The sequence below is a fragment of the Medicago sativa genome, chromosome 8, assembly GCF_051527215.1.
Source record: "Medicago sativa cultivar Bolivia chromosome 8, Bolivia_mono, whole genome shotgun sequence".
NCBI lineage: Eukaryota > Viridiplantae > Streptophyta > Magnoliopsida > Fabales > Fabaceae > Medicago > Medicago sativa.
This window is the reverse complement of record NC_140756.1, coordinates 59,590,096-59,602,153: the sequence shown is the minus strand read 5'-3', so window position 1 is coordinate 59,602,153 and position 12,058 is coordinate 59,590,096. Positions and strand designations below refer to the sequence as shown.

The 12,058-nt window shown below is 35.3% G+C and overlaps 1 protein-coding gene and 1 long non-coding RNA gene across 7 annotated transcripts; one reads left to right on the top strand and one right to left on the bottom strand.

Annotated features, from left to right (window-relative positions):
• LOC146900058 (uncharacterized) lies at positions 1–6,270 on the bottom strand. Of its 5 annotated transcripts, none has more exons than XM_085732713.1 (7): positions 6,095–6,240; positions 4,711–4,833; positions 4,218–4,278; positions 3,669–3,780; positions 865–1,255; positions 587–744; positions 1–339 (listed from the first exon to the last, which is right to left on the bottom strand). In XM_085732713.1, the coding sequence occupies exons 4-7, from the start codon at positions 3,771–3,773 to the stop codon at positions 46–48; spliced, it is 948 nt and encodes a 315-aa protein (XP_085588839.1). In that variant the 5' UTR covers positions 3,774–3,780; positions 4,218–4,278; positions 4,711–4,833; positions 6,095–6,240; the 3' UTR covers positions 1–45. The 5 variants fall into 5 exon arrangements, with proteins under 5 accessions (XP_085588839.1, XP_085588841.1, XP_085588838.1 ...); XM_085732715.1 differs by having other exon boundaries at positions 4,774–4,833; positions 6,095–6,232; XM_085732712.1 differs by lacking the exon at positions 4,711–4,833 and having other exon boundaries at positions 6,095–6,270.
• A 4,137-nt stretch (positions 6,271–10,407) lies between these two features.
• On the top strand, positions 10,408–11,747 carry LOC146900057 (uncharacterized). Of its 2 annotated transcripts, XR_015022269.1 has the most exons (5): positions 10,408–10,829; positions 10,924–11,028; positions 11,330–11,370; positions 11,480–11,548; positions 11,658–11,747. It is a non-coding gene; the product is annotated as an uncharacterized LOC146900057 (long non-coding RNA). The 2 variants fall into 2 exon arrangements; XR_015022270.1 differs by lacking the exon at positions 11,480–11,548 and having other exon boundaries at positions 11,658–11,741.
• The last annotated feature ends 311 nt before the right edge of the window (positions 11,748–12,058 follow it).

Below are 12,058 nucleotides of genomic sequence, written 5' to 3'. Positions count from 1 at the left end.
GAATGCGTAGAACCACTGAAGCAAAAATTGCATTAATAAAAACATTTACGATTGTTTCAAATCTTTGTTCACTCTACAATTGAAATAATGCAATGATGTTACCACAATTACAAGAGTTGATAACAAGGCGATAAGAAATGTAACGGCAGAGACAAGTTCAGAATGCGCCTTTCTTCCCGATGGTATTCTCCAAACAAGACCGGCATCATACAGATTGGCATCATCGTTTTTCAATCTGAACAAGCAATTGTTATTTTCCACCTTTTCCTTTGTGCTGCAGCGAAGTAACATATCCGGTGCACCAAATTCAACTATCGAGTAGCCACTTTCATTCAGAGGCTGCAAAAAAAGAGGGGAAAATGTAAGATGAGGCAATACTGCAATTTACCTGGTAAGGGACAACAATACTGGTATAGTACTTTGTTCAGGACAACCTTTTTATTCTTGAAACAGGACAAACTTTAGCAATGGCAGTATGTAATTAGAACATATAACACTAAATAATGGTTACAGAGAATGTAAAGGGCATGTTTATCCAACAGTGACATTAAGATATAAGTTGACTTATAAGTTATAACAGCCTTACTTGATATCGTGCATGCAAAGGAAACTCTATGCTGAAATCTGTTGGCTGTAGTAATGTATTTGGATCAACATCTAAATGGATTTCAACAGCAGAACGGTTGGACAAGAACGAAGGCAGCTCCAGATTTGTATCACCAAACACAGCTATATCATTCAACACTGCAATAAAAATGTGTTATTGATTAGAAAAAATATGGAGATCTTCAATGTGAAAACATGAAATTTCTTTTCCACTTTCTATTTTATTTGTAATCTGAAAAGCAGGTTAAGAGTACTTACCACAACGTTGAGCAAGATGTTGTAATTCAAATGGATCGGCAAAAACTCCAGAAGGCAATCTTTCAATAACTATGAATTCACACGAGTAGCTTAAAAGTTCAGACAAAGACTTCAACTGTTGGCTTTGTAATTTGATTAATGTAGACATACGGCGATGAGAACCTTCACCAACAAGATCACGTCTTACAACTGACAATCTTAACATGGAATTATGGTTTTCCGGAAGCGCTTCACACAGACCAGAAGTGACTTCTTGAGACATGAAATTTTCAAAATCTGAATCATGTAAGCTTGTATATCTGTCATAATAAGACTGCATCAGATATTGCTTTGTCGGAGAAGAAGCTTTATCATTTCTGCTATTAGAGATAGGGTTTGGGGAATCAACCATCTGAAATGAAAATGAAAGATATTATTCAATAAGTTTGAACCGGAAAAAGGGCACTTTATATGGAAGTACTTTTGTGCATGAGAAATGTCAAATTAAGCATGAGATTTTTTATGCTACTATTAGGCAAGAATGCAAAGGTATCAAATAGCACCTACATGCAAATGTTCATCCAGAGAAAAAAAAAAATACCAGCTTATGTGGATTTACACAGAACTAAGGGATCTATATAGGTATGTATGGTCTATAAAACCTGGCAAAATATAGAGCTGAAATTTTATTTTTATGACAAAAAAATTAAAACTGTAGGATGCAATGTCCCCCAAAAGCAAGATGAGTAATGCAGCAAGGTTATAAAACCTCTATTCATATCTGAAATGATTATTTATTTACTACTCCCTACTAGCTTATAGATGAGAATATCAAACTATGATATGCACAATCAGTACATAATGTATCCTGCTGCTTTTTAACTGCATTCTTAGATACAGTTTATGTATTTCATAAGTTGAACACAACTGATACAAGGACTAACAATAAAAACAACAGATCACGAGTATACCCTTCAGTCATTTAACAAAATATATAAAATTGCAAAGGGGTGGAAATTGGACTTTCTCTTTGGCTTGTTAAGAGTTGTAGTATAAATTGCAAATAGAGGTTAAACGCATGACTGTTACAGCCTATTTATACGATAAGAGGAGAATAGAGTATAAAACTGATAGATTATAGAACACGTGTAAGAAACCAGCCAACTGGAACAATGGGAGTGCTGGAAATGCATATTTAGGACTAACATGTTAAAGCAGGGAATGTGTCAAAAGGGAGTGTTACATACACTGAATGTGCTAATTATTTACATAAAGCAGGGAATGTGTCAAATGGGAGTGTTACATACACTGAATGTGCTAATTATTTACAAAAAGAATGCAGATCATCAAAAACAACAACCAAGCCTTTCTCTCCAGGTGGAGCCGGCTATACACTGAATTTCTATCGTAAAGCTCTGTTATTTATAAGGTCCAAAGATAGATTATTATTATTTACATCAAAATCACTTGTAATGGTTTGATTTTTTATTTCTTAGTTTCCCTGTATCTATTAACTATTGAACTATCTAACGTTTTCCTGTATCTCTTAACTAATTAAACTATCTAACCTATGATCAACTCTTGTTACCGGTACTTCTACGGGTTTCTCCACACGTGTCCAAACCACTTAAGTCAAGACTCAATCATCTTTTGTATAGTGAGGGCTACCTCAAATTTCTCGCTACAAATTGTACTTCTAACCTTACTGTGTCTTTTGTGACCACTCATCCATCGTAAAATTCTTAGTGTGACATTAGGTTTATTTTTTGGTTTGCTTTAAAATTATGCACAACAACATTTGCTTGTTTCAGTGTTAAGACACGATCTCTACTACGACGCTTGCTTCTTATACCCTCCCTTGATACTATAAGTGACTTTTTCCATCTTATCAAACACTAAAATCTGTGACTTACTATGGAATAATTGATGACCAATGTGAATTGCACATTGGTTGGGGTGCCATGCTCATTTTGAAATAAGTCATTTCAACAAGAAAAACACAGTCTCTTACAGAGAAGAATTCTAGTTTGGCATTCAAAGGGTTCTGTGAATTCATTATTCCTATTGTTGAAACAAATGCCGATGTTTCTGCATCTCTTGCCAAGGAAAACAGATACAGTCAATTGATAGGATAATGTACAAATATTAACAGCAAAATAGATGACATTGACCATCTACAGCAAAATAGATGACATTGACCATCTACTGTGATGCGAATCCGGATTACAGAAACAGTAAATGGAAGAAAATAGAGTATTTGATCCATGCCATAGAGATTCGACAAAGTTTCACGTTTGTTGTCAAATGGAAGAAAATAGAGTAGTAATGGAAAATAAAGAGTGTATTATTTCTGGAAATCAAAGGAAAATACAATAGAATGAAGATCCTATTGTCCACAGAGCTAAGCTCCTCAGAGAACCAATGCTCTCCGCCTCTTAACAGACTTGATGATTTCACTTCCTATCCCTCTCTCCCCACTCAGCATCCTTATAACAGGATTTCCCTGACACATATCATTCTTCAATTTCTCTCCTCTCACTCTCAGTTACTAACTTTGCCCCCTTCTCTAACTTAACTCTTTGGATGACTCTGAGTGGGCCTTGCATACTTGGGCCTACAAGTATCTACCGATCTACCATGCTGACTGCTGGTACAGATCCCTTACTTCAAATTGTCACCAATGTGAAGTTCAGGAAGAAGGCATATCAGAAGTGAATGTCATTATTTTTTAGGGCAATGGGATCCATATGCTGTTATTTTAGAAGTTTGTGGACACTGACCCAAACTTAGAAAGGAACAGCACACATAAACAAATATTTACTAACCTGGCCTGATTCTAAATCACCAACAGAACAATTTCCAGGTGACCATATAAATGAACTCCCGGCAAACAAATAGATGCAGAGTTGAATAAATCGTCTAGTTGTCATTTAGAATCTGAAAGATAGATTAGCAGCAACAAAAGATCAGACATACATAAAAAAGCTCAATGATTAAATAATCACTCAAATCCTATAATCTGCATCTTAGATGGTAACCTAGCACGAGCAAAAATACATTAATATTCATCCTGGATTAGAGTTTGACAAGACTAATATTATTCAAAAAGCAACTAACAAATAAAACATGAAAATCATTATAAAAATGTTTTTTTGTCACGGTGGATGTTGATGTGTAATAAGGTGGCATTTCCTAATTGAACAACCTGAGGCTATAAAAGTGGATACAAGGAAAAGTTAGATCATGGCTGATTCCATGGTTTATATTTATATTCATCATGGCTGATTCCATATGTGTATCCACATGCTTACAATCAAGCATCCTTGTTTCCTCCAAAATGTCAAGAGCATATTTTCTTTGAGAAATGACAATACCTGCTTTTTGATTGAGCAACTTCAATTCCAAGAAAGTATCGCAATCAACAAGATATTTGGTCTGAAAATGTGTAAACAAGTGTTGCTTTAGTTGTTTAATTCCCTTTTCATAATCACTTGTAATAACAGTATCATCTACAACGAGGTAAATCATCTCAATCAAAGGTGAAGCTTATACCTAATAAGCCTAATACAGGGGAGCCCAATCCAGACCCGGGCCGATATAGAAGATTGGTTGGAAAGTTAAACTATCTCACTATGACCAGGCGAGACAGTTCCTTTCCGGTAAATGTCATTATTCAGTTTCTCAATCCACCGTTCGATAGTCATTGGAAAGCAGTTGTTCGGATCCTAATTAGATAGATCATCTCAGTCATAGTGAGATAGTTTAACTTTCCAACCAATCTGCTAAATTGGCCTGGGTCTGGACAAAGCTCCTTCTAATTAAGTATAAGATTCCCATTTGGATCCCTAGGTGTATTCACAAGCTTACAATCAAGCATCTTTATTTCATCCAAAATGACAAGAGCATATTTTCTCTGAGAAATGGCAATACATGTTTTTGATTGAGCAACTTCAATCCAAGAAAGTATTGCAACTGGCCAAGATCTTTCGTCTGAAAATATGCAAACAAGTGTTGCTTTAGTTGTTTAGTGCCCTTTTCATCGTCACTTTAATAACAATATAATCTACATACACCACAAGGTAAATCATCTCAGTCAGGGGGAGCCCCATTTACACCAGGGCCGATATAGGAGATTGGTTGGAAAGTTAAACTATCTCACACTATGACCAGGCCAGACGATGCCTTTCCAGTCAGTGTCATTAGTCAGTTTCTCAATTCGCCATGTGATACATCAAAAGATCCTGATTTATATGGAAATAGGCCAAACTAATATTCTTGGATATTTAGATATAGATTGGGCAGGCGATAGAAGATCAACTTCAGCATCTTGTGTTCTCATTGGAGATAATCTGGTCTCGTGGAAAAGCAAGAACCTAACTGTTGTTGCAAGGTCAAGCACTGAAGTTGAGTATCGTGCATGACTAATGCGACAGGTGAACTTGTATGGTTAAGGAATTTGTGCATAGACCACAAATAGTAGATAAAAACGATGAGGTGCAACAATAGGTGAATTAGGCACCATAACTTCAACTTCATATGTTGTTCCTTTCAAATTACTCGCTTTATTTGGCTCCAACACCAACAACATCTGATTCATGGAGAATGAGTGTGTGTTAAAAGGCGGTACCAACACCGTGACATGAGGTAAGTTCAGGTAATTCAATGTTGTATTCACTTTGAAACTGAAGCTTCAATTTCTAACTCTACTTTAGTTTTATTTGGGACTCCGAAACAGGAGACACAATCGTTGGACAAACATGCGAGAAACAATGTTCTTGATACGAAGAATTGAGTCTCCAGTCTTGGAGTACAAAATGAAACTAAAGTACAGTCAGAAATTAGAGGTGAACACAACACTTAATCATCTAAACTTAGTGCATGTCACAGTGTTGGCGCCGCCTTTTAACACACACTCATTTTCCATGAATCCAAGGTTGTTGGTGTTGGAGCCAAATACAGTGGGTAATGTGAAAGGAACAAACATATGAAATTGAAGTTACATCGCCTAATTCACCTAGTGTTGCAAGACATCAAGGTTTCAAAAAACGGACCGGTACCGGGATTGCGGCCGTTACAAAACGGTATCACGTCGAGAACAAAAATCACAGGAAAATCGCCGTTACGGACTCCGTTAGAGACTTGAAAATTCAGAAATTTGAACAGGAGAAAAGGAATCGAATCTCATATTAAAAAAAAAAAAAGCACAAGAATACAAGAACAGGAGAAGAAGGAATCTGAATCAATTACTTACTTCTCTTCCTGCTTGCGATTTGCGATTCCGGTGTTGCCGTTTCTTGCTTCATTCAGGTTTGCGATTTCAGTATGTTCCTGCTGCTTGCCATTTGCGATTTGCGATTTTGTTGTGTTTTTTTTTTTTTGAGTCAATAACACACGTATGCGCAGCTTCACTCTTCATTCAAATTCAATAATAATAAATTAATAATAATAATAATAAATCCTTCAAAAAAAAATAAAATAATAAATAATTACTTTTAGATGGTTTATTTGTTTATTCATGGATTTATTTATTAAACTCAAACAAACAAACAAATGTGCATTCATATCTTATTTATTAAGTATCCCCGTGAGTTTAACTCAGTTGATAGGGATAATGCATAATATATGTAAAGTATGGGGTTCGAATCTCATTAAGGAGAAAATAATTACAAGAAAAATAATAGGAAATAGAAATATGTAGAACTCCTTATAATATGATTAATGAAGAAAACTTATGACCCTCGTTAGCGGAAATGTAGGTGTTAGCACGTCATCTGGAATATCTTTTCGTGGTCCAACAAGGGAGTGATACATCAAAAGTTGAGTCTTATGCTCAATATAACCAACAATTTCTGAAGGGATGACCTCAATATTTAAACTCGGTTGCTCCATTGCAAAAAGATGACGCCCACTAGATGATGATTCCTCGTATCCTTGTACCAAATATACTTGAAATATTGTAATCTTGTTTCAACATTTAATTTGAACAAGCTACTTGCAGCATCAACTAGCGCATTCTCACTTAAAAAAGAACAATATCTTATTTCAAGTTTTTGAAGTATTGGACAACCTTGAATTAAGAAGAAAATAGTTACAAGGAAAAATAAAAGGAAATAGAAATATATAAAATTTCCTAGAAAATGATTAATGAGGAAACTTCTGTATCTTCCAACACCCACTCTCATTACCGGAAAAGTTGGTGTTAGCACGTCATCCGGAAGATCTGTTTCACTCTCCAGTAAGGGAGCGATATGCAAAAAGTTGATTGTGATGTTTAGCAATGCCAACAATTCTCTAAGAGGTGATTTCAATATTGGAATGGGGTATATTAATTGCTAAAAGATCACACCCACTAGGTGATGATTCTCTATACCCTTGTACCCATATATACATGCAAATTTCTTTTTCAAATAGTTTGGTTGCAGCCTTAGCTAGTGAACTCTCGCTGAAATGAAGACATTTTCTCATTTCAAGTTTCTAAAGACTTGGACAACCTTGGAGAATTCCAAGAGCCCTTCATCGATTTTACCAACATTGCCAAAAAGCATACATCTCACATTTGGACTGTTTTCTCCAATGTACTGTAGGTCTGCATCAGTTCGAGGTGCAATTACACATGACTCCATTTTTCCACGGGCACCAAATATTTAACGTAGTGCGTGTTTGTGTGTGCGAGTGTGTGTGTGCGTGTGATGTAGTGTTTGCAGACGAGCGTGCGTGCGGGTACACATGAATGTTACATATACAAAATTTAGGGCACTTACTTCTCGTCTTGCACAGCTCACTCAAAATTGCAGTGACGACCTTGCTAATGCAAAAGGTGGGATAACCATAACTTTTCAAATTTTAAGGGTAAGAAAGAAAATTCAAAATAGGCTCATGGATTGCTGTTGATTTTAATGGTTAACCAACTCATGTTCTCACAAAACAACATAGATTTTGTAGAAAGAAATGGGTGAATGTTGTTGTACTTAATTCCTTAGCCGAAAGCTAGTTTAAGTAAAGATGATATAATTAATTTGTGAGGCGAAAGTCACAGGTTTTTCAAGTGAGTACCGATTTTTGCTAGCGATTCATTTGTGATGTTAGATCCATAAACAGTCAGGTATTCCAGCTCTTGATAGCAATGTGATAACTCAGTTAGTCCTACGTGGGAAAAAAATGTATTCTTCTTCATCATCATCATCCTCATCACCACCTCTTTCGATTGTTAGCTTTTTTAGCTTCTTACAATATTGAGCAAGTGCTACTAATCCATCGTCTCCAATTGCAATCCTTGATTGTCCACGAGGAAAAGTTTATTAGTTCATTATAGATATTCAAATGGACTCATGCTCATTCAAAATAAATGTTTTACTTTTCAAATTATACATATCATTGATAAAATTATAGAATCTTATATCGAGGATTTCCAAGTTTGAACATCTATGAATTAATGTTCAATAACCTGCCCATAATAACATAATTCGTTCATCACCCCGGAGAACCACGAACTAGGTACGTACGAACCGGGTTCTTACATAATTCGCTGGGAATTCTCATGGAACAGGGAACCGAACGTCCTCGTAATAAACAATAATTAAATAAAAAATTAAACTAATTTCAACCAATTCGTGAGAATTGGGAACGGAAGTGCAAACCACCTTGGAATAAGCATACCACAATGGGCCCACCGTTTCCAAGCATTAAATTCAGCGATGTTGTGGGCTTATTTAAAATGTAAGCTACATGTCTATGCTAGTAGAAATTTCATGCTAGTAAAACAATCCGATGTGGGACTATTTTTCTCTTTAGCTTTGTTTCAATAAGTAAACAACATGCAGTTTTCCTTAAAAATTGTACTAAAAATATCTTTTTATTAAAAAATTATTGATAGGTTATTATATTTAATTAACTAGTACTACGAACCGAGGCGTACCGAAGTTCTATACCCCCAAACGTACCGAATTTTTCTCATGTTAAGTACCGCGTACCCGAACCCGTATCACGTACCGAAGCGAATTACGAATTATGTGACTATGAACCTGCCATATCCAACTTTGCATCGCTAAGTTCCAACTTTATCAGTTTGGCTGCATTAGGGAACACAAATTCTTCATTTAAAATATTTGTCAAACTCAATCGACTTAAGTTTGTTGGTAATGATACAGCAAAATAATTCTTTAGATCTTCATCATAGGGACCTCCACCAAATTCTTCTAGAGAAGATGCATATCCAAAAAAGCTCTTAAGTGTCCTGTGTGTTGATTCCCACCTTGCCAATATCAGTTATGTTTAAGTAAAGGTTAGTTTGGTAAAAATTTAGTGTCTCAAGAACTGTATTATTTACAGCAAGGTCAAGCAACCATTTTCCATCCTTCTCATCAACTGTGTTGTTCTCCATGGACAATACTCTTAAATTCCTGTCAGAAAGAAAGATTCAGTCACAATTTAGTAACATCAGGGTAGGTTGCAACATCAAATATTATGATGTTAGTTGCATGAACGTCAATTTAGTAACCACTGATTTATAAAAACAAGTATAGGTTCTTGCTTCCAAGTTCCAATAATATACAATTAGAAGTTAAGTTTATTAGCTAAGCCAGTTGGTAACTTCTCAGTTCCCACTTTCCACTAACTTGACAAATACCATAAATTTGAATCATGTGTAATAAAAAGAGATTACCAACTCAAACTATACAAGAGAGACTTCAAAATCTATAGAGAAGAGGAAAAGACAAAAGGATCAAAGTTTAAGGTATTTTTATAATCAATACTACGGTGCATGGTTGGTTGTATCATCCCGATCAACTGAAAAGTGAAGTTTGAATTTTCACATAAGACAAAAAATTACAAAGACTTCCATCATTATGTACCTAACAAACTACAACCTAACCAAAATCATCAGGCTGCATTTTCTTATCAATAAATCTTATAATCTTTATTCAATTGCAGACGCGCGTGCGTGCGAGCATGCATGTGTGTTATGTATAAAAAATTTAGGGCACTTATTTCACGTTTTACACAGGTCACTCAAAATTGCAGGGACGACCTTGCTAATCTAGGACCTCGTTTGTCTTAAAATTGAATGTTAGATTTGCAAGCAAATGTGAAAACAAATTTACAAACTCTGTTGAAATAATTCTACATGCTCTTATTGTTATGTCTCAATCAACCGCCGACTCAACAACAGAGACACACAGAGGGTGGATGGTGTTGAGTATCGACGTCCATCGACCGACTCAGTCGAGAGTGTGCGGTTCAGCCGGATGAAGCTCATGAACGATGACGAAGAACGGTCGAAAATCACATGGACTTTTCGTAAAAAGCATAGGGCGCACGAGAAGGTGATAGGGTGAAAGAAGTAAAAAACATAGGGCGCGCGAGAAGGTGATAGGGTGAAAGAAGTAATAGTCTAAATATAATTCTTTCTTAGGCCCACATGCACATGTAGCTATGTTCAGGTCTTTGCATTTTATGTATCTTCAATGTTGTTAAAATTAATAAAAATTTATCTAAGGTTAAAAAATGTTAAATAATAGACGGTTTTGCATCTCAAAACGGCCGAAAAATAAAATTTACGTAAGAATCTACTAAACTAGATAAGAAAATGAATGTCCGTGGAAATTACCTTTTTGCCCTTCTGAGGGGCATTTTGGTAAATTGGTAATTGGACTCCCCTTGCCTATTATTATATGTGAAAAGAAAAAAAAAACAGAAAACAAAAGAAGGGGGACGAGAGAAACGGGAGAGGAAGAAGGGTGGACGAGAGAAAGAAGAGAGAAGAGAGAAATTGCATGTCGTTAGAAAAGGGTGAGAAGAGAGAAGAGAGAAAAGGGAACGAGAGAAAGAAGAGGGAACGAAGGGACCGAGAGAAACGGGAACGGGAGAGGAAGAAGGGCGACGAGAGAGAACGGAAGAGGAGAGGGACGAGAGAAAGAAATCGCCGCCGTCGACCTCGCCGTCCAACACTCTGATCTGCACCGATTTTAGAAGCAAAGGAAATTAAGGTAAGCTTATTCTATCAAGCTCAATTTACATTTCAATTTCAATTTCATCCAAACCCTAACCCTTTTCAGCCCCAATTTCAATTTCTCAATGAAGGGTTAATTAAAGTTGCTGCATGTGTGTCTCCTTATACAAAGAAAGCTTAATTGAAAGTATGGGGGTTGGGTTTGCAATTGGAGGAAGGAACAAGAAAAATTGGAGGTAAATTTTTGTAAGTGATTGTAAATCATTTCTGTTTGATGGTTTCTGTGAAATATTTTAGAAAAATGTCTGTTTAAGAAGATACATAGGGACATGGTTGAATTTGATCTGAATGGTGCTGGATGGTAGTCTCTGTTACAGTCTAATATCAACCATTTTCCTTTGTATCTGATTTGGTAAAATTATGCCAGTATTGTGAAATAGCTTTTTTTCTTTAGCTACAATTTTTTTAATTTTCAGTTAATTAGTTTTATTTTTTAAGTTGTTTACTGATTTTTGTTTTTTTTTTCTTTTTTTCAAGACACTTCTAGATTTTAATCTATGATAATTTCATCCCATAAGGTATGTTCTATGTAAATTTATATTTAAATTGAATGTAAAAATTGTAGGGTTAAAATATTGATGTTGTAATTGTTTTATGATTAATGGTCTGAAAATCAATTTGTTTCAGGTCTGTCCTTTAATGTTGAGAATATTTTTTCGGGGGTTATCAGTACTCTTTGGTTCATGCGGCTGCTTGGTGAGTCATCATTAATTTAATTCATATAAAATTTCATTCATTCTTTTATGGTTAAAAATACATACATATATTTAGTATATAATAAATTTTTGATGTTTTTTCTACTCAGTGCATATGATAGAGCTGCAATTAAGTTCAGAGGAGTAGAGGCAGATATAAATTTCAACATTGAAGATTATGAAGAGGATTTGAAGCTGGTGAGTTATGGGGAAGAATATGTTAAAAAAATGTTTATACTTTATATCATATCCTATAGTTTTCAATCAATTATTACCTTTTTTTTGTATCTTGAATTGTTGTGATTTAAATGAGTTTGGAGGAATTAATTTCAGGTAGTTCGTCTATGTTTCTTAATCTCAGGTATCAACTCTTTCAAGTTTTTCATGGCATACAAAGGATTTTTTATGGTCAACGATGAGCTTCTTCTGCAAGTATTTAAGAAGCGCAAGTCTCTTGGTGCCTTAGCGATGGTAAGGTTTTTTTGGTTAAGATTTTCATTTGAAACTGAAT